The sequence below is a fragment of the Hypomesus transpacificus genome, chromosome 4 (assembly GCF_021917145.1).
Source record: "Hypomesus transpacificus isolate Combined female chromosome 4, fHypTra1, whole genome shotgun sequence".
NCBI lineage: Eukaryota > Metazoa > Chordata > Actinopteri > Osmeriformes > Osmeridae > Hypomesus > Hypomesus transpacificus.
In genome coordinates, this window is record NC_061063.1 from 9,843,249 (window position 1) to 9,868,032 (window position 24,784).

At 47.5% G+C, this 24,784-nt stretch overlaps 3 protein-coding genes across 3 annotated transcripts; 2 read left to right on the forward strand and 1 right to left on the reverse strand.

The window, feature by feature from the left end:
- On the reverse strand, positions 1-1,187 carry ndufs6 (NADH:ubiquinone oxidoreductase subunit S6). Its single transcript, XM_047018777.1, has 4 exons — positions 697-1,187; positions 433-486; positions 227-349; positions 1-127 (listed from the first exon to the last, which is right to left on the reverse strand). The coding sequence occupies exons 1-4, from the start codon at positions 838-840 to the stop codon at positions 59-61; spliced, it is 390 nt and encodes a 129-aa protein (XP_046874733.1). The 5' UTR covers positions 841-1,187; the 3' UTR covers positions 1-58.
- A 301-nt stretch (positions 1,188-1,488) lies between these two features.
- mrpl36 (mitochondrial ribosomal protein L36) lies at positions 1,489-1,975 on the forward strand. The gene has a single exon (XM_047018778.1). It carries the CDS (start codon positions 1,529-1,531, stop codon positions 1,889-1,891), a length of 363 nt encoding a protein of 120 aa, XP_046874734.1. The 5' UTR covers positions 1,489-1,528; the 3' UTR covers positions 1,892-1,975.
- Positions 1,976-3,243: 1,268 nt separating this feature from the next.
- Positions 3,244-23,324, forward strand: lpcat1 (lysophosphatidylcholine acyltransferase 1). Its single transcript, XM_047018758.1, has 14 exons — positions 3,244-3,512; positions 14,953-15,092; positions 15,233-15,447; positions 16,648-16,760; positions 16,967-17,027; positions 17,502-17,560; positions 18,320-18,354; positions 18,767-18,821; positions 18,924-19,006; positions 20,051-20,176; positions 21,988-22,141; positions 22,227-22,325; positions 22,481-22,616; positions 22,740-23,324. Exons 1-14 carry the CDS (start codon positions 3,384-3,386, stop codon positions 23,006-23,008), a joined length of 1,674 nt encoding a protein of 557 aa, XP_046874714.1. The 5' UTR covers positions 3,244-3,383; the 3' UTR covers positions 23,009-23,324.
- The last annotated feature ends 1,460 nt before the right edge of the window (positions 23,325-24,784 follow it).

Here is a 24,784-nt window from a genome sequence, read left to right on the forward strand (position 1 = left end):
CTGGAGCATATATAATTTATTTAATACAAACTACAGAGAGAAAGACTGCTGAAGAGTCTTAATGATGATGACTCTGCTTGAACTGAAGCCCACAGTATCCACACGTGCCAACCTTCGTATCTTTGTCCTGGAAACGCAAAGTCCAGCACAGACATTCAGGTTAACAGACAGTCAGAATCAAACCCAATGCTAGTGTCCCAGATGTCACTGGCGTGAGGCTACCTACCAGGTTGATGTACACCTTAGGGTGGCCCAGGGCTCCCCCACCCCCGTCACAGGACACCACCCTTGCACCAACTTCACTGACTGGTTCTTCTGCCACCAGACTGATGGCAAAGTTCCTGTTCACCTGGATTACAGGCATCAAGGAGAGACAGTTTAGATGCCAAAACTGAGTTTACTTCGTAAAGTGATTGATTGAGTGATTCTTACCTCTTTCTGTCTGCCAACGAATCGGGCTCTTCTGGGGTCATGCTCATCAAACACCTAAATACAAATAACGCACATCATGGGTGACGTCAAGAGCAGACTGTGTGACTATTGGCAACACAAAAGCAGTCTAAATCGTTGCAGTTATCCGGCTAGCTGCCACCTAAACAGGACAACACAGCAGCTAACATGCTAGCTAGCATGCTAGCAAAGTTACTGGCTGAGTGAGCAGGAAGATGTTACTTGGCGGGCGAGCCTTGGTCTCACCTGGCCGGTGTGGGTGATAGCTTCCCCGGTGCTTGACACGGTTACGTAGTGTCGTGGTGCAGATACAGCTGACATTTTCAGTGGTGATACAAGTACCTTAGCATTTCTACTGAAGGACAGAATCCTGCCCGCTGCGGCCGCCATGTTTACTGACCCGCTACAATCACCCACAATGCTCCGCAGTTCGCGTATCAAAACACTAAGCTATGCTGGGTCCTAAATTCAATATTACATTACTTTTGCACATCTTTTTTAGAAATAACCTGGGCGAAAATCACATAAATAATTTATGACACATATATTACTTAAATGTGTGAAGACAAACTAAAAAGACTTCCTGTATGACAAAGCCCACCAATGAATTAACCATCCATCTACGTCACAGGAAGAAAGCCCAGCCGACTGCCTCCAGACTTCACGGTCGTGTTATTGAAAACAAACTCTTTGATGGAATCTACACAGATCTAAACCCTACCGTTGGAGCAAAAAGGTTGGTAACTTTGTATTATTAATTTGATAATAACTAAACTTATACACAGGCTCGGGCGAAAAGCAGATGGTTACGTCAGTCTGGCCTTGAAAATGAAGCGTGGTCGCTTCACTAAGTAGCCTTGCGCAGAAGAATATTACTATCATCTGTAAAACATTCAAAATCATATCATTGCTCCTCTTGTTAAAATCCCGTTATTAAGGATGTTCACGTGCTGCGAAGGTTATACATTCTTATAAATCTTGAGTTATTAAAAACAACCAGTGCATTTAATAAGATCATTTACAAAACGATGTTTACAGGTTTCTTCTTAATGCTGGAGGAAGATAGTCCACGGCCGTTATGTTAACCCACCAGGCCCGCACCCTGTCCCGGCAGCTGACCGTGCTGGGCCGGTCCTCCCTGTGTTGGTTCCCCCACCCTGGGTTCCTGTACAGAGGGCTCTCTGCCCTCTTAGCCACCCCTCGGCTCCTGGTGCCCGGCAGAGCCCCCGGCTTCCAGGCCCCCGCTCCTGCAACCTTCCCCCAGGACAGGGGCTCCCTCCTGGGCCAGTGCCAGCACCTCCCCTGTCTGCAGCCCTGCGCTGAGATGAAGACCAAGAGTTCTCTGAAACGACGTTGCAAAGACTGCTTTTACGTGCGTCGAAGGGGACGTTTGTTTGTGTTCTGTAAGACACACCCGAGGCACAAGCAGAGACAGGGGTGAAGTGGGAGAGGTGTGCATGAGTCAGGTTGAACACGATAAGTTGGTTGGGTTTCTTTGACGCAATAAAGTGTTGATTTAATAATGTTCTGTTTCCTGGTTCTCTTTTATATAACTTATTTCCTAGTAGGACACCATGTCACAAATTCTTGACCTGTATGTTTTTAAAGATATAGATCATATTATACATAACATTCTTATTTTTTTTTTTTCCATTTTTTTTTTCAATATCTGTAACAGATTTACGTGGCTTCTACAGATTAGAACAAACTGCAGTTTCATTACTAGGCCACAGGGGGGCTCTTGCACCTCAGATACCTGGATTCGTGGAAGCCAACAACACTACCTCGCTGTCAAACACAGAACATTCTCACTTGGAACTGAAGATTTGCCGGTTTGAAGGACAAAGGGCATCTGTAAGAGCACAGGGTGTGTTGACAGACTGCAAAAAGCACAGCCATGGGAACTGGAATTACTTAGACAGAGTTATGCCAACATGAAACCATTTAATATTTGCCTATCCTGAATTATTATTTAGTTATTTGTTTAGGTATCAAATCCATGGTACTGCATGTGTTTGTGCTTCTGGGTGATTCTTTAGCCTGGTAGAGTCATGGCTTGGTGTCACGGTAGATTTCATGTTCTTTTATATCAAACATGACAACTGGTCATGTCGCTTATACAGAGTGTATAACACTTTATACTGTTGCACTGGCCATCAGATTAGTACTTTCTGTATACTTTGTGTGCTGGCCTTTAGATAATATGTACATTATGTTTAATTTGACAGTCCCTGATTCTCATAGTTATTTTTCCATATTCTTCCAAATGGACTTCTTCTGTAAACGGATATTTACCTTCTGGGAATCTATTGTGATTCGTTAAACTAACAATTGTGATTAGGTACACAACATACTAATGGACTTAATATCATATGTTCTCTCTGAAAAGCCAATTGGACACTTTTGTGAACTGACAGTATATTGCTTTCGATTTATAGTTATGTAGATTTGACATAACAGAAACAGTAGCTTGAGATGTGCGGCTACTAGATAAGTGTACTGAATAATTAACGATTGTTTTAGTTAAACTGACTAACACTTTCAGTAGTCAAACTGGGTTTCAAATGGATTGGTGGTTCTATAGAAAGTATACTTCCCTTAAGATGCATGGATGCATGCCATTACATATATCATCTTAGATCTCAAAAGCATTCCTGGAAAATTGGATTCTCTGATGGCGGTGTGTGTTTAATCGTTGGGATTCTTTTCAGAGTACTGGGCCAGGCTACACGGTCCCAATGTTACCAGTATATTTAGTGGCTTTACGCATGCGTACTAGATCCCATCAAATCAAGCTATCAGCGCAGCTTCCCCGCCCAACATCTCAGCGAGCTAGGTGAGGAACACGAACCAGCCTGAGTTTACACAGTAAGGACAACAGGTCCTTGGAAAATACTTAATTTATTAATAGTTACTTAGTGAATTGGTTTGCTATGAAGTTGCCTAACAGCCATGCAGACAGCCATGCCTCCGCAGATGTTACCGACTCACAATTGGGAGCTCCTACTTTCCGAAACCCATTCGTTTACGAATTAAAACTCACAGCAACGGAGAAAATCAAGGTAAGCGACGACTGTTTTGACTTGTTGTTTCCCTGCAACATTGCCTGCCAACAGTTGTTTTTAACTTGAATAACAGTGTTGCTATCCCCGGTAGCCAGGATCAGGGGGAGGAGGGCAGGGGACTCGGGTGATCAAACCCCATCAGTCTGCGCGTGCAGTGTATCCTCTCCCAGCACGGGTTGTTTCTATGTTCCAGTACCCTGCCGCTCCTCCCCCCTCACAAGCTTCCCGTACCTTCCAAGCGTGCCAGTGTTGCTCTTTGCCTAGAACTTGATTGTCAACATTTAAATACGGCAAAATTGGTTTCATACCAACTACTTACGAGAGACCGGGGGAGAAACCTTTACATTTATTTATTATTTTCTGAGCTCTCTCTCTCTCTCTCTCTCTCTCTCTCTCTCTCTCTCTCTCTCTCTCTCTCTCTCTCTCTCTCTCTCTCTCTCTCTCTCTCTCTCTCTCTCTCTCTCTCTCTCTCTCTCTCTCTCTCTCTCTCTCTCTCTCTCTCTCCTTCACACACACACTATCTCTCTCTATCACTCTGTCTCTGTCTGTCTGTCTCTCTGTCTCTCTCTGTCTGTGAGAACTGCTGTGAAAGTACCAAGTCAATGAAGTTAATTGCCAAGTACAAGTTCAAAACAGAATCAAAGTATTTATTACATATATGTAAGGTGCAGGTGTCTGATACACTCAAGTTGAGCATCTCAGAGGACTGGACCAAGAATACAGGAATCAGGGCAGTTGAATAGTACAACAGCCTTTGCAAGCACAGAAACACGATGTTTCATGATAGATAGCTTTTGTTTAGGCTGTAGATAGGGCTCCTAGAAATGACCATGACATTCCATGTTCTCATGAGCTAATATAGCAGGGTATAGTTCAAACATGGTTTATTATATTCAGAGCATTCCAAACAGTATACAAGTAATAAAATAATCATTAGCTGTAATCTTTAATTATTGGTAACTGATCAGTGGTTAAGGACAGACCTCACCGTGACACCTTGGTGTCCACAGAGTACATCAACACCTCAGACAGTGGTCCGGACCATTGCCTTTTCAGAGTGTTAAAGCATGTTTACATTAGATAAGATAGTAGTACTGTAAAACTACAAACAAAACGTTCTTTATTCAAGCTGTTTGAGTATCATTGTGAAGCCATGTTATTGAGGAGCCATGATTCAGATGATGTCAGAACAGCTCATCCACTTGACTTTGATATGTCCATACTGCTGGATAGTTTACACCTACAGTAGATCACTGTGACCCCCATCTGTTGTCCTGCTGTGCTGCCTGTAGCATGAGGACAGGGGACATGATCATCTGTTGTCCTGCTGTGCTGCCTGTAGCATGAGGACAGGGGACATGATCATCTGTTGTCCTGCTGTGCTGCCTGTAGCATGAGGACAGGTGACATGATCATCTGTTGTCCTGCTGTGCTGCCTGTAGCATGAGGACAGGGGACATGATCATCTGTTGTCCTGCTGTGCTGCCTGTAGCATGAGGACAGGTGACATGATCATCTGTTGTCCTGCTGTGCTGCCTGTAGCAGAGAGCTACACAAATGCTGTAGCTTTCATCATAGAAAGCTGATTTGTCCTGTGTACAGCTACAATCAACACAAACTCTGAACAAAGATCGTTCCTGTGTGTCAGTTACTGGATCGATTCATTCACATGCTCAGCAGTGAAAAGCAGGATATCTACACACACACATACACACGCTTAGCAGTTAGTGGGCAATGAAAAGCAGGATATCCACACAAACACTAAGTGTGTAAGGTGTGTTTGAGGCGTGCTGGTGTGTTCAGTGTGAGTGGTAGTTTGGGGTGGTGAGGTGGACCATGTGTCTATCTCCTGCTGCCTCCCAGGTCCCTCTGGGGCTGCCAGTCAGCTGTCAGAGATGGTGAGGTGTGTTTTTTCCACCCCTAACACGTGTATACACACAAGCACACACCTGATCCAATTAAAACGCACACACTGCCTTTGCAAAGCATCACTTCCCTAAGCACAGCCCTATTGCATGATGACCTGTGTGTGTGTGTGTTTACAAAAAGAATACATTCCTATAAGTCTCCTGGACAGGCAGTTTTTCTTGTTTTGTGAGTTTACTAACCAGACAGCAAACATGGCCTTCAAATGTCACCAAAGAATAACCCGTTTGACAAAAGAGAAACTCGTTGGGCTAACGTAACCAAAGCTGAGCAGTCTGTGTTGCTCTCTGAGTTATTCAACCAAAACTTCCATTTATGAACATGATTCTGATGTGTGATAGTGTTGTCATATCATCTCCCCAAACTGACTACATGGATTATACTGAGCTCCTGTTTTATTCAACCAAATCACTCAAATATAAAAGTATTTTTGTAGGATAAAACATACACTTTGTGCTATTAGCCTAATTACTATTAATGTGCTTTACACTTTAATCTTAATGACGTGTAAGGAATGATCTCATAGTGCTTTTGACTAAGAAAAGGTTATACAGGAGGTGGTTGGTTGTTATAAACCAGATCAACCCATAGCATTAGCATTAGCCTGGTCAGCTACCTCATAGTGCCAAACTGGGAGGTGGGAATGTGAACGTCTGAACAAAGCAGGGAGGGTCTGGTGGGAGATGTGTCAAGGCTTTCTAAATGGGTTGTTTTTATCGTGTACTGGTGTAAGGGGGAGAAGGGGTGTGGAAAGGTCATAAATCCGCCCCCATCCCTCGGGGGTGTGGAGGGGTGTGAAGGGGAGGGGGTGTGGAGGAGAGGGGAGGGGTGTGGAGGAGAGGGGAGGGGCGTGGAGGAGAGGGGAGGGGTGTGGAGGAGAGGGGAGGGGCGTGGAGGAGAGGGGAGGGGTGTGGAGAGGAGGGGTTTGGAGGAGAGGGGAGGGGTGTGGAGGAGAGGGGAGTGGAGGAGAGGGGTGTGGAGGAGAGGAGAGGGGTGTGGAGGAGAGGGGAGGGGTGTGGAGGAGAGGGGAGTGGAGGAGAGGGGAGGGGTGTGGAGGAGAGGGGAGGGGTGTGGAGGAGAGGGGTGTGGAGAGGAGGGGTGTGGAGGACAGGGGAGGGGTGTGGAGGAAAGGGGAGGGGTGTGGAGGAGAGGGGAGGGGTGTGGAGGAGAGGGGTGTAGAGGAGAGGGGTGTGTAGGAGAGGGGTGTGGAGGAGAGGGGAGGGGTGTGTTGAGGAGAGGGGTGTGGAGGAGAGGGGAGGGGTGTGGAGGAGAGGGGAGGGGTGTGGAGGAGAGGGGAGGGGTTTGGAGGGGATGGTAGAGCTCCCCTGGGAATACAGAACACATCATTGAAATGTGAGGGGGGGCGGGGGGCGTACATGGCTGCACAAAGAGATGGAGGGAGGGATAGCTGGAGAAGGGGAGGGGATCTCCTGGGACTGGAGAAGATGCATTAGACCAGAGGGAGGGGCTGAGCAGGGCAGAGAAAGAGAAGGAAACGAGAAAGAGATTGGGATGGAGGGAGGAGAAGGAGGAACATGTGAGCTGTAAAGGGGGTTGAGCTGAGTCTTTGCTAGCTGGGAAACTGTTAATGGTGAAGAGGAAGACCTGACCTTGGATACACAGCTGGTCCTATCTCCTTAATCACTCAGGACACCATGACAGTTCAATCAGCGGACCCGTCAAGGAGCCTGCTGGGACTGTGACCCCTGAGGTGCAGCTGGAGGGGTAGGTAGGGTTAGGCCCAATCCCAATACTCACCCTTACCCCTTACCATTAGTTTTGCGCGTTCACCTGAGAGCTAGTGGTGTCCCAATACTCTTTTTGAGCTAGGGGTAGGGCTAAGACGAAGAGGTATACACCCCTTAAAACCAAGTAAGATCGGGAGCTTACTTGAAACCTAGGGCTATGTGAATACTGCGCGACCGGCAACAATGGTGGCCAGATCATCCAGAGTCCGATAAATGTAATATTTTCGGCTTAATTCATTGATAAAAAAAATTAAGACAGTCTTGTTTTGTGGTATACACAGTCCTTTACATATATATTTGCAACCATTTTCCTAATTGAAATGTTTCAAAAATCGCTAGTTTGGTACGCTAATGTTACAGTGCTGATTTGCACAACAGTCCCACATTTCTCTGACTAGCATGCCTACAATTTTAAGTAAACTCCATATGCAGCAAATTTCGTTTGATATCAGTGCATAACACTACTTGCTTTGAAGATATCGATACGTGCTAGATGACGTACCCATAACCAAGTGGCGTCCCATTGCTTAGGGATATGTAGCCCTTACCCTTCAGTTTCGAGGGCCAAGTGCTAGGGGTAAACTAAGGGCTAGGGGTAAGGGGTAAGGGGGAGTATTGGGATTGGCCCTTAATATAGGTAGGTGGGTTTAGTATAGGTAGTAGGGATGGGCATTCGACTAAATTGTCTTAATCAATCGTCGGGAGAATTAACGATCGATTTTCGATTAATCATTAACATTTTTATATTAAAATTCACTATTTATAGGCTATATTAAAATGCAGTGAAAATAGAAAAAACAGCGTGTTTCCGCATTGAGATCTGTGGCTATTACAAGAAAAACAACTATTTCTGTAACTCCTAGAGGCAGCTAGAAGCCTGTGCTCAAACACAATTGGCCCTCGTTTTTTTCCCGGCTAATTAACAAAGCTTCATAAAAACCTTTGCCCTCAACAATACTTAAGGGTAGCATATCCATCTCGATGGACTTGCAGATCCGTTGGGTAATTTTCTCTGCTCGTTGTGCATCGCAGCTCCTCCATGCTAGCACCGAGAGCTGGATGCACCGCCACTAACCAGGGTCGGATTTACGTTCTTCAAGTGGTACATCATTTGAGTCGTGGAGGAGTTGTATTTATACTCAGCTTTGCAGTGTTGGCAGTGAACTAAGTAATTTTTTAGTCAATATGGTCTCACGCTACACTTCGCCGTAAACTCTTCATGTTTACTTTGAAATACATGGAAACTCACCGGTAACTGAGTAGGCATATGTGGCATTTTGGTAAAATGTTTACTTGCTACCACATAGCGAAATCCATTGCATTCTTTCAAGACTCACACTACGCAACAGAACACGCATTGGTTTTATCGATGAACAAATAATGTCATCGACTAAATTCTTAATGATCGATAATCGATCGTCGATTAATTATGCCCATCCCTAATAGGTAGGTAGGTTAGTAAAGGTAGGTAGGTTAGTAAAGGTAGGTAGGGTTAGTATAGGTAGGTAGGGTTAGTAAAGGTAGGTAGGGTTAGTGTGTGTAGGTAGGGTAAGTATAGGTAGTTAGCCATACTAGGGTTATCTATATGGATGCAACAATTATAGATTTTTATGGTACCATTATAGTCTGAGGAATTATCACGGTTTCACGATATTATCCATTAATTTATTTCACAACATTTGGGATGTATAAAATCTTTTAATCTCAGACAAAACACCGTCAAACCAAACGCCGTCAGAAAAACCTCTGTCAGTCTTTCTGAGACGTTTCGCCTGAGTCTGACGACTTTTGGTCTGAGACCTTATGACTTTTCGTTTGAGTCTGAGACACTTGAGTCTGAGATCTGACAATGTCCTAAAATGAACACCGTACAGCAGACGTCCCTATGGAGAGGATGTATCAAACGCTTATAAAAAAAGAGACTTTTTTGACATAACTGTTTCAAATGGCTCATTGCTTCGGAAAGCTTCCCCCATCACTAATACTTATATGAATTCAAATGAACAAAAATACAAACGACCGTCCGAACAAGAGAATTCTCCTGAAGAACTATGCATTTTCAGTTATAATTCACTATATGTATGCATCCCTTCCGCAGATTGCATCAGCCATGTCAACAAATTCCGCTAGCTAGAAGTTACGTTATCTCTAGTTCTCTCAAACAAAAGGCGTGTTTTACAATTAACAATGTTAATATGACTATGTTGCTGCACTTCAAGTAAGAAGGAAAGGAAATTGTACGTTTCGAGTTAGGCTAGCTAGCTAAAGGATTTGAGCTGTAACATTAGCTAGACTAGTAGTTCACTGTTTTTTGCTACATTATAATGTACTAAATTATCTGATTATCAGCGTGCTTGCTAGTTGTTAATGTTAACAGATAAATAATTGGTCTGTCATATATGTTCCCGATGGATATTTAATGCAACGTCTTTCTCAATTTCTAACAAAAATCTGGAAACGGGACAGATCTCAGTGAGTGCGAATTGTTTTCGGTTGACGAAAAACAGCAATAAGAAGCTCAATCTGAGTGTCGGGTTAAGAGAGCAATAGAGCTAAGGGGTTAAAATAACCTGTTTTGATTATTAAAAGTCACGTTTCTGACTTCACCGAAAATTGTAAACCTGGGGCCTCATGTATAAACGTTGCGTACGCACAAAAAGCTTGCGTACGCTGGTTTTCACGCACACTTTGTGATGTGTAAAGATTTACTTGACCTGAGAATGTGTGGGCCGTCACAGAAATTTTTGAGCAGAAGTGAGAATATGCGGACCGTCCGCAAAGTCTTGTCTGGCTCTGTAACATGGCGAATTATAACTGAAAATTGCCAAAACTCACCAAACATTACTAAATAAAGTTTCCACTACTACGTTTATGACCTAGACTATTCGAAAAACATAAAAATAAAAGTTTGATCATTAATGTGGATGATCACATCAATATGCCAAAACCCAAAACGGGAAATGCCATATAGTCTTCTGTTTAATCCGCCACCACTTAAGAACTTCTGTTAAACTTGAGGGTGTCAAACAAACAACAAAATCACTCAGGAAATGCATGTCACGCTAACCCCATAGCTGCCACGCTGTTACTATGCGCCACCACTCGTTTCCTCATTTCAGGTAGACAAGGCCGCTGCTTTGGATGAACTGTATGGGATTATCAATGGTCTGGAAAATGTGCACCCAGAGGCAGCCTTCATTGTTGTTGGTGATTTCAACAGAGCTAACATGAAGAAAGTCCTGCCCAAATACTATCAGCACATTGACTTCTTCACACGTGGAGACCAGATCCTTGACCATTGTTATACAACATTCAAGGGCAGTTACAAACCCCTCCCCCGCCCTGCCTTTGGGAAGGCTGATCACGCCTCCATTCTTCTTCTCCCCGCATATGAACAAAAGCTCAAACAGGTCAGACCGGTTGAGAGGTCAGTTCACCTATGGAGTGACGAGTGTGTGGCGACCCTCCAGGACTGCTTTGACACCACTGACTGGCTGATGTTCAGGGACGCAGCAGATGGGGACATTAACGAATACTCAGACACTGTCTCCAGCTACATCCAGCACTGCATTGATGACGTTGTCCCCAAGAAGGTTGTCCGGTCTTTCCCAAATCAGAAGCCCTGGGTTGATGCCGCGGTCCGGGCCAAGCTGAGAGCCCGTACTGTCGCCTTTAATTCTGGGGACCCTGATGAGTACAGGAAGGCCAGATACGACCTTCTGAAGGCCATCAAAGCAGCGAAAAGGGCCTACAGGACCAAGGTGGAGTCCAGCTACCATGGCTCTGACCCTAGGCGCATGTGGAGTGGACTTAAAGCCATTACAGACTACAAAGGGAGAGGCTACAATGAGACCCAGTCTTCTGTCCTACTGCCAGACGAGCTGAACTCCTTCTACGCTCGCTTTGAGAGGGACAGTGAACCCCCTGCAGTGGAGCTACCTGAAGGCCAAGCCAGTGGTGTGCCTACACTAACTGTAGCTGAGGTGAGGTTATGCTTTAAGAAGATCAACCCTCGCAAGGCACCTGGCCCAGACGGCATATCAGGTAGGGCCCTTAGGGGCTGCGCTGACCAGCTGCCAGGGGTCTTCAGTGACATCTTCAACCTCTCCCTTAACCTGTCTGTACTCCCCACCTGCTTCAAGAGGACCACCATCATCCCTGTGCCCAAGAACACCAAGGTCACATGTCTGAATGACTATCGCCCAATAGCACTGACCTCTATCATCATGAAGTGCTTCGAGCGGCTAGTCAAATCATTCATCTGCTCCTCGCTGCCCCCCACACTGGACCCTATGCAGTTTGCATACCGGTCCAATAGGTCTACAGACGATGCCATCGCTCTGACCATGCACACCGCTCTCTCCCACCTGGACAAGGGGAATACATATGTGAGGATGCTGTTCATTGACTACAGCTCTGCATTCAACACCATCATCCCCTCCAGACTGGTCTCCAAGCTTGTGGACCTGGGACTAAGCACCTCCCTCTGCAAGTGGATCTTCCACTTCCTGACGGGGAGGCCACAGGTGGTGAGAATCGGTGACCGCACTTCATCTGTACTGATCACCAACACAGGCACCCCCCATGGCTGTGTGCTCAGCCCTCTCCTGTTCTCCTTGTTCACCTACGACTGTGCGGCTACGCACAGCTCCAACCTCCTCGTTAAGTTTGCTGACGACACAACCATCGTGGGCCTCATCTCTGACAGTGACGAGTCAGCCTACAGAGAGGAGGTTGACACCCTGACATCATGGTGTCAGGACAACAACCTCTCTCTTAACATCAGCAAGACCAAGGAGATGATTGTGGACTTTAGGAGGCGGCAGGAGGAGGAGCATGCACCCCTATTCATCAATGGATCGGAAGTGGAGAAGGTCAGCTGCTTCAAGTTCCTCGGGGTGAACATCAGCAATGACCTCACCTGGTCTGTTCACACGGACAAGGTGGTCAAAACGGCCCGTAAGCGCCTCTTCTTCCTGAGGAGACTGAAGAAGTTTGGTATGGACTCAGTCATCCTTACTAACTTTTACAGATGCACTATAGAAAGCATTCTGACTGGTTGTATCACAGTGTGGTATGGGAGCTGCACAGACCGGGACCGCAAGGCCCTACGAAGTGTGGTCCGTTCTGCTGAGTTCATCATCGGCAGGAAGCTCCCAGCCCTACAGGACACCTACCACACACGTTGCCTTAGGAAAGCCAGCAGGATTCTAAGAGACTGTTCCCACCCATCCTTCAGTCTCTTTACCCCGTTGCCTTCTGGCAGGCGTTACCGCAGCATCCGGTCGCGCACACGCAGACTGGACAACAGTTTCTACCCAAGGGTCATCAGGCTTCTCAATGGACACTGATATGGACATTTTTACTGCACACTAGTCACTTATACACTGTCACTTTCAGCTACTGGTTGCTCTTTCAGTAACATTGCACTACTGTACCTCGCCACCAGGCTCCTGTTTGGTCATTGACAAAGTCACTGATCTGTAAATTTGCACTACTGCACTGTACTCCATTTAGGTTAGATTAGTTTATAGGGTTGTAACAGGTTTTTTTTTTTTTTTTTTTTTGTGTATTAGGGTTAGTATAGCGTACTATTTATTGTTATCTGTAATTTAGGAAGTTTTAGTGTTAGGGTTAGTATAGTCGTTTATTTATTGCTATCTGTATATTTAGGAAGTTCACTTATCTAAGCTCAGCATAGATGTAAATTTGTTCTGTGTACTTATATGTTATGTTATGCCAAGTGCTTGCGTTGTCTTGTCTTAAGAATTTCAGTGCCCAGTCTAACCTTGTGTTGCTCTGTGCACCTGACAAATAAAAGACTTGAACTTGAACTTGAACATTTAAAGTTTTACATCGGACCATTTCTTCTTAATTTCTGACATGGTCCGGTTCTCTGAACCCACAGCATTTATGGCCCTATAATAATAATTGTATTTGTAATGCACTTTACATTTAGCTAAATCTCAAAGGGCTACAGGTTAAAAACAAGAAAGGGCGCAAATAGTGACAGTTTTCCACTCCGCCGACTTTCTTTTGTCGCTAATACCTGATGACAGGCCACATTCATTTTTGATGCAGCGTTTATTCAAGGACGGGGTAATTCAGACAAAGAAATGATCTCAGGAGCGCATTTACAGTCCATCTGCATATTCATTTATGGGAGGAGGCAAGGCGGGGTCAGTGGCTCGTTCACATGCGGTCAATCTCACCTTGATTGTGATTTATAAAGGAAAGGTGCGCTGGACCTAGCCTGGTCTTAACCAGACTCTCGTACATTTCATTTGGACAGAGTCTGGCCTCGCTCCTTTGACAAGCGTTGACTTCCTTGTAGGCGGGTACTCTGTTGAAGTTTAAAACTATTAGATCTGCCCAGAGCCTGCCATAACCAATCGCTAGCGTTCGCCTAAGCCAATTCCTTCACCACTACTGTAACAGAGCTAGCTGCCGTTGCTGGAAAATCAATCAAATCTGTTCTCGAACCCCGTGGGGAGGAGGGCCACAACATCATGGCCACCAACAAAACTCAGCAAAACTTGTTCTTGCTCAGGCTTAAATTTATAGATATACGGCAGTGTTGCCACAACGGACCGAATGGCTTTGCTCGCATCTTTCTCCACTGCCATTACGGAACTACAACACAAACTAGAGCACGTCATCAACGTCATCGTTCACAGCCACTGCCTCTGTTCGCTGATTCGCCGGTAGAAAATCAACCTGAAAAATCTGACTTACGTACCGAATGGCCAGACCTAGTACAGAAGCAAAATCCAAATTGAGTGGAAGTACGTAGGAGGGCAGAGCCAGGCTACGCAGGACCTGGCGTACGACCGGTTTTATACATGTGAATATTTCTGTGCGTAGGTACTTTTCGAGTTTTGGCCGTACGCCCCTACGCAATCCTTTATACATGAGGCCCCTGGCCTTTCCGCCCCCCTGGAAATAGGTATCACTATCATGTGCATAAAGCCAACTGGGATACGTCAGTACATTAGGTTGCACTACACGCAGTAGTTGTTACACAGGAACTCTGGAAATAGGGCGAAAGCTATAATTAGCATTTAACGATTGAGCAATAAAACCTCTGAAAACAATACATTCTAGGCTATACTTTGAAGGCTGTATTTGCAAATATAAACTAACACACGTGATGATCAATCATACTATCAGATCAATCTAGCAACGGGAGATAACGACCATATTTTTCAACAGCGCACTGAAGGGAAACGGAACTGAATTCTCCAGAACTGTTTGCAAAGTCCGGCAATGTTTGTTTAATTTTCCGAAGAACTTATGTTCAGAAACACTCAGTGTAGCTGAGCCATTACGGTCTCAAAACTGAGATATTTTCAATCGCAGGTAATAGTAAAATTAGTTAATCGCGGCATCCCTAGTTAGCTATACTATGACTATCTATACTAACCCCAGTTAGCTAACAGGTCCAAGTTTGGCATGAGACCTAAAGTACAAATACAGCAACAGGATGTGGTCCCGCTGTTATTAGAAGGTAGTTAAACGGTAGCTTTCCGCATGTGCTCAGATGAGAGAGCAGTTTCTGACACAGGGAGGAAGCTGTGACTGACTAACTGGTACATCCTGACTGACAGGAGGGTGTTGGGAAATGTATAGGAATTTGAAACAGACATGCCCTCTAATAAAGAAGTTCTGAAATGCGTTGGATTTTGGAAGATGTTTCTCCCCCTCCCCCCCCCCCTCCCCCCCTCCCTCTTTGTGCAGTAAGACAGTGTAAATGTTCCTCCCAGATGGCTGTGATGTCGGTGACGGTGTTTCCAGTGCGCCTGCTGGCGACGGCCTCCCTCATGCTGCTGGCCTGGCCCTTCGCCCTGGCCGCCTCCCTTGGCCGCACCCCCTTCACCCTGGAGACGCAGTCCCTCTGGAGGAGGTGAGTGTGTCTGTGTGTGTAGAACATGACCCTGGCGGAGCACTGCTGTCTCAGTGTCATGCAGACGTCACTGTTGAAGAAGGTGACATCAGCACACTCACACACTCACTGTCTCCCTGCTCCTTGCTGCCCCCCACCAGGTGTGTGGACCTGGCCCTGAGGGTCATCATGCGGGCCATGTGGTTCTGTGGAGGGTTCCACTGGATCAGGGTGAAGGGGGAGCGGGCGTCTTCCTCCCAGGCTCCCATCCTCACCCTGGCGCCACACTCCTCCTACTTCGACGCCATCCCTGTCACCATGACAATGGCCTCCATCGTTGCCAGGGCGGAAAGCAAGAGCATCCCGGTGTGGGGAAGTAAGGACCCTGACCCCCAGACCCCCCTAACCCTGACCCCCAGACCCCCCTAACCCTGACCCCCAGCACTGCCCTGGACCCTTAACCCCCCTGACCCCCGAGCACTGCCCTGGACCCTTAACCTCCCTGACCCCCCAGCACTGCCCTGGACCCTTAACCCCCCTGACCCCCAGCACTGCCCTGGACCCTTAACCCCCCTGACCCCCAGCACTGCCCTGGACCCTTAACCCCCCTGACCCCCCAGCACTGCCCTGGACCCTTAACCCCCCTGACCCCCCAGCACTGCCCTGGACCCTTAACCCCCCTGACCCCCCAGCACTGCCCTGGACCCTTAACCCCCCTGACCCCCCAGCACTGCCCTGGACCCTTAACCCCCCTGACCCCCCAGCACTGCCCTGGACCCTTAACCCCCCTGACCCCCCAGCACTGCCCTGGACCCTTAACCCCCCTGACCCCCCAGCACTGCCCTGGACCCTTAACCCCCCTGACCCCCCAGCACTGCCCTGGACCCTTAACCCCCCTGACCCCCCAGCACTGCCCTGGACCCTTAACCCCCCTGACCCCCCAGCACTGCCCTGGACCCTTAACCCCCCTGACCCCCCAGCACTGCCCTGGACCCTTAACCCCCCTGACCCCCCAGCACTGCCCTGGACCCTTAACCCCCCTGACCCCCAGCACTGTCCTGGACCCTTAACCCCCCTGACCCCCCAGCACTGCCCTGGACCCTTAACCCCCCTGACCCCCCAGCACTGCCCTGGACCCTTAACCCCCCTGACCCCCCAGCACTGCCCTGGACCCTTAACCCCCCTGACCCCCCAGCACTGCCCTGGACCCTTAACCCCCCTGACCCCTGACCCCCAGCACTGCCCTGGACCCTTAACCCCCCTGACCCCCCAGCACTGCCCTGGACCCTTAACCCCCCTGACCCCTGACCCCCCAGCACTGCCCTGGACCCTTAACCCCCCTGACCCCTGACCCCCCAGCACTGCCCTGGACCCTTAACCCCCCTGACCCCTGACCCCCCAGCACTGTCCTGGACCCTTAACCCCCCTGACCCCTGACCCCCCTCCTGGATCAGTACAAGACTGTGTGTACAGCTGATTTAATGAGACAGAAGTGATGAACATCATAAGTCCCCAGGCAGCCTTAGCCTGGCTGAACAGCTGTCCTCTTACCCCCTCCCTCCTCTCTCCCCCCCAGCTCTGATTAACTTCATCAGGCCTGTGTTTGTGTCGAGGGCAGACCCAGACTCCAGGAGGAACACTGTGGAGGAGATCAAACGCAGGGCCCAGTCTGGGGGGGCGTGGCCTCAGGTACACAAACTCTCACATATACACACACACAAATATACAAACATATGTATATACATGTACACACACACACATAAATACACACACACACACACAAATATACACACATATGTACACATACACACAAATATACACACATATATTCATACACATGCACACACACGTTATTATTTTATGCTGGGAGTGTGTGTGTGTGTATTGTTCTCTAGATAATGATCTTCCCAGAGGGAACATGCACCAACAGGTCCAGCCTCCTCAGATACAAGCCTGGTATGTACAGCTCACCCAGCACACCCCATGAAACTGGGTGGAAACGTGTGTCGAGATGAACCTCCTTGTGTGTGTTTGTTAGAGGATGGCTCTAATATGTGCGTGTGTGTTTGTTAGAGGATGGCTCTAGTATGTGCGTGTGTGTGTTTGTTAGAGGATGGCTCTAGTATGTGCGTGTGTGTGTGTTTGTTAGAGGATGGCTCTAGTATGTGCGTGTGTGTGTTGACATAGTGGTGATCCTGCTCTCCTCTGTTATCTTTGTGTCTGTCCCCCAAACCTAATCCCTGGTCTTCACTCCGTGTCATCCCTGCCTGACTGTCTGCATGGTGGTATTGTCCTGGTCTGGGTCTGCATGGTGGTATTCTTCATGTTCAAGTCACAGGGTGGTAATTTACCAGACCCACCTGACTCAAAGGGCATTGGAATGACTCTCCCCCCTGCCCTCCCTCCCCCTCTACTCCCTCCCCTCTCCAGGGGCCTTCATCCCAGGAGTTCCAGTCCAGCCGGTGGTGTTGCGCTACCTCAACAAACTGGTATACCTCCACCCCACACACACACACATACCTGTCTGTCACCAGCACTGTCCCCCCCTCCCCTCTGGTCACTGACTGATTTATTTCTCTCATGTGAACGAGTGTTTGCACCACGATAAGTAACGTCATGTTCAGCTGGAGTGATATTTCATCCTGGTCTGTCTGCCGGTCTCTCTTCCTCTCTCTCTTTGTTGCTCTCTCTCTCTCTTTGTCTCTCCCTCTCTCTCTGTCTCTCCCTATCTCAGGTGTCATGTCTCTCTCCATAGTAGCAGTCAAGTGCTCATGAATAATTCAGGCTCCATGCTCCCTCTCGTGTGTGGTGGGGAGGAGGGAGGGTGTGTGTGTGTGTGGGAGGAGGGAGGGTGTGTGTGTGTGTGAAGGAGGAGGGAGGGTATGTATGTATGTGTGTGTGTGTGTGTGGGAGGAGGGAGGGTGTGTGTGTGTGTGAAGGAGGAGGGAGGGTATGTATGTATGTGTGTGTGTGTGTGTGGGAGGAGGGAGGGTGTGTGTGTGTGTGTGTGTGTGTGGAGGAAGAGGGAGGGTATGTATGTATGTATGTGTGTGTGTGTGTGTGGGGAGGAGGGAGGGTATGTGTGTGTGGTAGTGGGAGGGTGTTATCCTGTGTGTGTGTGGCAGTGGGAGGGTGTTATCCTGTGTGTGTGGTAGTGGGAGGGTGTTGTGAGTCCTGTGTGTCATCACGCAGCATGTGTAATAATGGTGTTTGTCATCATATGTAATGATGGTCTGTCTTCCTGACAGGATACAATCACCTGGACATGGCAGGGACCTGGAGCGTGAGTCCTTCTCCTCCTCTCTACCCCCTCCTCTTCCTCTCTCTCTCCTTCTCCTCCTCTCTACCCCCTTCTCATCCTCTCTCTCTCCTTCTCCTCCTCTCTCCCCCCCTTCTCATCCTCTCTCCCCCCCTTCTCATCCTCTCTCCCTCCTTCTTTTCCTCTCTCCCTCCTTGTCCTCCTCTCTTCCCCTCTCTCCCTCTCTCCCTCCTTCTCCTCCTCTCTCCCCCCTTCTCCTTTCTCTCCTTCTCCTCCTCTCTCCCTCTCCTCCTCTCTTCCTCCTTCTCTTCCTCTCCTGTCTTCCTCTCTCTACTGTTAGAGGTGAATGTGTTTACAAACTTGAGAAGAATAATCATCCCTTCATACAGTCTCCAGACTAACTCTCTTCTCCTCCTCTTCTCTCCTTTCCTCTCAGATTCAAGATCTTGTGGCTGACACTGTGCCAGTTCCACAACCCCATGGAGCTTGAGGTCAGCCATTTGCAGCTTTCTGCCTGATTCCTTTAAGCTCTGCATGAATAGAGGGATGACCTCTCTCTCCTCTCTCCCTCTCTCCTGTCTCTCTCTCTGCAGTACCTGCCCGTTTACACCCCTTCAGAGGAGGAGAGGAGGGACCCAGCTCTGTTTGCCAACAATGTCAGACTCATCATGGCCAAGTAGGGTGTGTGTGTGTGTGAGTATGTTTGTGTGTATGTGCTCACACATGGATGTGTAGCAGTGTCTCTATATCCAGTATGGCCCAGTAGTGTTGGGAGACACTGGTCAGGATACCACCTAACAGTAACAGTTTTGAAAGTGAACTTGAATCTTTGAAAAATTGACATGAATATCGGAAAATCTTAGTGTCTGGTATGCCCCTTTTTATCTGTGCTGCTTTCATCAAGGTGTTCTCACATTTTTCTGTATTATTGAGTGTACTTGCCTTTGGCAAGGCCCAACCTATATTCTCTCTCATATATATCTGTATTTTATTTTTTCATCCTTGTCCCTTTTTGCACAACATATAGCATCGGTGTCAAAGTGTTTGTCTTGGTCCTGATTGGTGTTGTTTGTATCCGCGCGAACATTCTGTTTCATTATAATTAAAAAGATTTTGGAGAAAAGTGAAGCTAACGGTGGCTAACTAGCTTTCCACAGTCACAAACATCACAATTTGATAAACCCACGCATGATTACCTATAGTGGAACATTAGTTTACTAGCTTGTTTACTTCTGGAAGATAGCAACATTTTGCTAGCTATGTTTCCAGGCTGTGATATCAACACCCTGGATTTTTGTATGCCTTTCGACTGGTTAGCTCCTGCGATTCTCACACATCGGTAGTCTAGTAGTTAGCTTGTAGCTACAGTTAGCTTTTGTTGTCTGTCTCCTGTTGCTGGTCTGTCTCCTGTAGCTGGTCTGTTATGTAGCCGGTCTGTTCTGTAGCTGGTCTGTCTCCTGTAGCTGGTCTGTCTCCTGTAGCTGGTCTGTCTCCTGTAGCAGGTCTGTCTCCTGTAGCTGGCATGTTCTGTAGCTGGCCTGTTCTGTAAATGGCCTGTTCTGTAGCTGGCCTGTTCTGTAAATGGCCTGTTCTGTAGCTGGCCTGTTCTGTAGCTGGCCTGTGAGAATGTTGTAAATGAAACCCTTCAGTAGACTTCTGGTTTACAGAACAGCATTCTGGGAATGGGAGGGTCTAATCTCTGCTTCTTGTGTTCCTATAGGGCACTGCAGCTGCCACTCACAGAGCTGTCCTTTGACGACTGCCAGCTCAGCATATCACAAGGCCTGCTGCATATCCCTAGCAACAGCAGCCTGCTGCAGTTCAACAGACTGGTGCGCCTGCTGAGGTGAGTGCAGCTTACTGGTTATATTGGTCTGACTGGCAGGCTGTCTGTCTACACACATGGAGCAGCCAACCCCAGTTAGCGGCCCGCGGGCCACACCCGGCCCGCAAGAGCCAATGTCTGGCCCGCGCTGACAGCTTGAACTGTATTCATGCTGCCAGTTTTAATGCAAACTACCCAGAAACATCTGACCTGAGCAAACTAAAAATTGCAAGCATGATAACATCATACAAGTACTCGGTTTTAACTATGTGTATAACAACATCGGCAAGAGAGAGCGCAACAGCTGCCTCGTTACAAGTTTCTTGGAAGCTTGCAAGAGCTAAGAAGCCATTCGCCGATGCCGAGTTAATTAAACAATGTGCAATCGACATGGCTGCCTAAGTTTTAAACCAATAGGAAAAAAAATAAAAAGGTTGTTGAGCTGTTAAACAAGTGCCACTGTCTGCTAACACGGCAACCAAAAGAGTCAAAGTTTTAGTGGAGGAGTGTTTTTCAAGTCTAATCACCAATTTGACGAAAACGGAAGCATTCTCATTAGCAATAGACTCGTCCTGTGATTGAACCGACATGGAACAGCTGTCTGTTGTGTTTGCTGACTGTTTGCACAGAATATGCTCCAGGGGCATTTCATAATGAAATCGTTGGCTTTAGACAAATTTTGTTTGAAGAGTAAATTTTTTTCTTGTGTGACTCCCAATACAACTACTAATAGACCAATTATTTGTTTGTAAACATTCGGGATGCGTGCGCAATGTGGTTGCAGAAAACCGGGAAAGGATAGCATTTTAAATGGCAAAAGGACCACACGGATTATACAAATAGTTAGATTTAAAAAGACCAAGAAAATCGAGGAGGACAGCCTTTAAGAGAGAAAGCGATAACCCATTGATCTGTCGCATCAGAATTTTTATTTGGGTCACGAAAGTCTTGAAATTTGAGTGAGAATGTCGCCCGGTACAGACCGCATAGCGAGCGGCAACCATGTCTTTACGTCATGTCACAAAGTTCATAATTTTACACTTTTACAGTCAATTTTACATCTAAAAAGTCGAGCAGGGCAGCTTTCAAGAGATATGGGAATTCTGCTTTGAGCCAGCTGGTCCGATTATTTTTCAGATTTGTTTAAACTGGCAATCTGAGTGAGACTGTGTCCCCGTTACACTGTTTTGACGCCTCAGTCAGACTCGCTCACTGGCAGTGTGCACAATGTTGTATTTTACTCCATTCTACACCAGAACCGTCAGGGAGGACTGCCTAATGTACATACAAGCCTGATGAAGATAGCCAGCATCTCGGATTTGTTTAACCGAGCCTGTATTATTCGTCAATTGCCTGAGAAAGCGACCTCCGTTAGCCAGGTTAGTTTTGCCCGATCACTTTGTCAGGCTATTTAAGGGTATTGGGGTCAAGTGACTTTTGTGCATAGACAAGTGTCATTTGTCCAAAAGGCCAAGAGCCTCAAAAAGTTAATATCAAGCCCTGCAATCCAGTGGCCAGAGATATATGATGACCTGATCGACACTCCAAGTGTAATAGACCTGGGAGAAGTTCATCTTTTGCAACCGACATGCGCAGTTGAGCTTGCTTGACAGTTGTGTGATGTAGGGTGGTAATTGGTCTATAGTGAAACTTTTACAAAATAGTTGGGGAACCCTGGCCTAGAGGACACAGAGGCAGCAGTGCCCTCTGGTGTTTGCTGGTTGGAAGCACAAAACCAGCCTAGTGGTGTGTGTGTGTTCTCCAGACCCCAGGAAGAAATCAGTCACGAAACAGAGAGTTGTAGTTCTTTACTCAGTATTTTCCCTGGGCAGGCTGCAAGTGGGGACTACAGATGCTGTGTTACAGCAGCATGCCAGCAGAGCCAGGAAGCTGTGTGGAGACAGGCTGGGTCTGGAAGACTTCACCCACTACCTCAACCTGCCTTTGTCTGAGGCAGTCAGACAGCTGCACCACCTCCTGGACCAGGTACACTCACACACACACACTCACAAACACACACACATTCAAATACAGAAAGAAATGAACATTATCTTTTTCTTTCCCCCTGTAGCGAGGAGATGGGGCGGTAGACGTCAGACTATATGTGGTAGCTCTCTCCGTAGTGTGCCGACCCTCTAAGAGCATGGACACCCTCAGACTGGCCTTTAGGGTGAGAGGGGAGGGGAGCAGTCGAACCACTGTCAGACAAACCCACCTGATATCATCTTGAGCTATCTGAACTGTAACTGGGCCAGTCAGGGGTCATATCGGCTCTCGTGTGTTTATGTAGATGTTGGGGTCTCACGTGTGTGTGTGTGTGTGTAGATGTTTGAGGCTGAGGAGGCCGGGGTGGGGGAGGAGGATCTGGAGGCTGTGTTGAGCGCCGCATTGGGGGTGAGAGTGGACGCCTGCCGGCTGGTCGCTGCCATGGAGACCACCACCACCGGCAAGATCACCTATGGTGAGGAAGGAGGCCGTGTGTGTGTTTGTGAGGAAGTGTGCGTGTTTGTGAGGGAGTCGGTGTGTGGGTGGGGGTGGTCTGAAAGTCAGGAGTCTTAAAAGTTCCTAATTCTTCCCTCTCCAGATGAGCTGCAACATTTTGCAGAGCTACACCCCAACTTCTGCCAGCGTTACCTCTCCCCCTCCTCCTCCTCCCCCTCCCTCTCCCCCGCCCCCCCCCCCGACCAACGGCTTCACCAGAGCCCAGAGGAGGAAACAGGACTGAGAAACTCTTGGTGGGCGGGGGTGGGGGGTCAGAGTTACTGTTCCAGAGGACCACTTCTCCAGAGCAGCACACTGCCTCAGGGAATTCTGGACCAGATCACATATCTTTTTTCTAACATAAGTCTGTAGATATAACCAATATAAACAGAGGCTGGAACGGGTCATCATATAGATGTAATTTTTTGTTGTTATGTGTGTGTGTTTGTTGAAACACATTTTAAGTGGTATTAGCCCTGAGTTTTAATGAGATAGTATGGACTTTCTGTGGTCTCACAAAAACAGGTAATTTATTGTTGTTTATCTTTCAGGATCTCCAGAGTTTAACTACAGAAGAGTATAGTTTGGTGGTTAATAATGGTTAATATTCTTATTATATACTAACAGTGTTTCTGCTTGGCAACTTCCAACTTAATAGATTTTAATAATACAATTTATATTTTATATATATATTCTTATTCTTATTCTTACTGCCTTGTAAATCGTCTCAGGTAAACGTAGCTGGACAGAGAGGCCTGAAGCCTGAACTGATCCACCTGCCAATAGGGATCTGAGAACCCAGTGTTCATGGGGGGAGGGGGGAAGATTGACAATATCATTGTTATTTTCCTGGCTTCTAATTAGTCTGGACATTCTCTGAAACAAACACATTTAGTGCCCTCAGTGGTATGAGTCATTTGTCAGGACGTAGTATAAGTTCTGAATCCAGAAGGACCCAGTCTGACCTCCCTGGCTTTGTGTGAAATAAAACCGTATAAATAATATTTAATATGGTTCATGTTCTGTACCACCAGGGAGTACTGTTGTCTATGTAGGAATCATCCTGTTGGCATCGCTCAAGACCCTAACTGTGCGCGCCCACTACAGCGGAGTGGGCGGCGCGTCGGCTTCCATCTCATTTTCAATGAAACCGGGGCGTTGACGCTCCCACAATGCCCTAACAGTGCGTGGACACTACAGCGATGCGAATCGCTTGGCATCGCTCGCCTTCCCACAGTGCACCAGCTCGGGGGCGTGTCAAGACAGATTAATACAGAGTTGTAGTTCTCTAAAGTCACTGTTGTAGTTCGTATAACGGCAAAGTGTGCAGATTTGGGTTTAAACTTGATATACTCGCAATATCAATCAAAATACAACTTTTACACACATTAAGCAAAATCTACCCTGCCTCTGCCTCCTCTACCCTGCCTTTGCCTCCTCTACCCTGCCTCCTGTGTCTCCTCTACCCTGCCTCCTGTGCCTCCTCTACCCTGCCTCCTGTGCCTCCTCCACCCTGCGTCCTCTGCCCTGCCTCTGCCTCCTCTACCCTGCCTCCTCTGCCTCTTCTAACCTGCCTCCTCTACCCTGCCTCTGCCTCCTCTAACCTGCCTCCTGTGCCTCCTCTACCCTGCTTTTGCCTCCTTTACCCTGCGTCCTCTGCCTCCTCTACCCTGCATCTGTCTCGTCTACCCTGATCAAGGCGAGTCAGCCCAGTTACCACATGATGTCATTTTATTGTCGTTCCTCCTTCAGGCCACTTGATGGAGCTAGTTGTCCAAGCTGCATACACAAAGAAACACACAAAGATGAACACACACACAGACCAACATATGGAGCACTAGCTTCCTGATGGACAGACAGAGGCATTACCTCATCTCTTCCTCCAGGTGAAAACAGACAGATTAAGGTCTGGCTGTGAGGAGAGGGCTACTGGAGAAGGTGTAGAGAGAGGGAGGAGAGAGACTAATGAAACGTTCTGCTCTAAATCCACTTTCTGATGGCTGGAGGGAGAGAAGGAGAGACTGTCTGGAGAGATGTCTAACAATTAAGACCTGCCTTCAGGACTGGAGATGAAGCTGTGTCGAAAATGTTGAGTTTTTACTTGCTTTTCTCAGATTGTCAGTCTGTAAGATCGATCAGGAGAGAGTC

What these genes read in the sequence shown, in the direction of transcription:
- ndufs6 (XM_047018777.1), bottom strand. Translation starts at nt 840, where the DNA reads ATGGCGGCCGCAGCGGGCAGGATTCTGTCCTTCAGTAGAAATGCTAAG. An exon ending in TCGTTGGCAGACAGAAAGAG is followed by an intron (nt 350 to 432) that starts GTAAGAATCACT and finishes CCTGTAATCCAG; the next exon opens with GTGAACAGGAACTTTGCCAT. An exon ending in CTAAGGTGTACATCAACCTG is followed by an intron (nt 128 to 226) that starts GTAGGTAGCCTC and finishes TTGCGTTTCCAG; the next exon opens with GACAAAGATACGAAGGTTGG.
- mrpl36 (XM_047018778.1), top strand. Translation starts at nt 1,529, where the DNA reads ATGTTAACCCACCAGGCCCGCACCCTGTCCCGGCAGCTGACCGTGCTG.
- lpcat1 (XM_047018758.1), top strand. Translation starts at nt 3,384, where the DNA reads ATGAAGTTGCCTAACAGCCATGCAGACAGCCATGCCTCCGCAGATGTT. An exon ending in TGCGCTACCTCAACAAACTG is followed by an intron (nt 17,561 to 18,319) that starts GTATACCTCCAC and finishes TCTTCCTGACAG; the next exon opens with GATACAATCACCTGGACATG. An exon ending in ACATGGCAGGGACCTGGAGC is followed by an intron (nt 18,355 to 18,766) that starts GTGAGTCCTTCT and finishes CTTTCCTCTCAG; the next exon opens with ATTCAAGATCTTGTGGCTGA.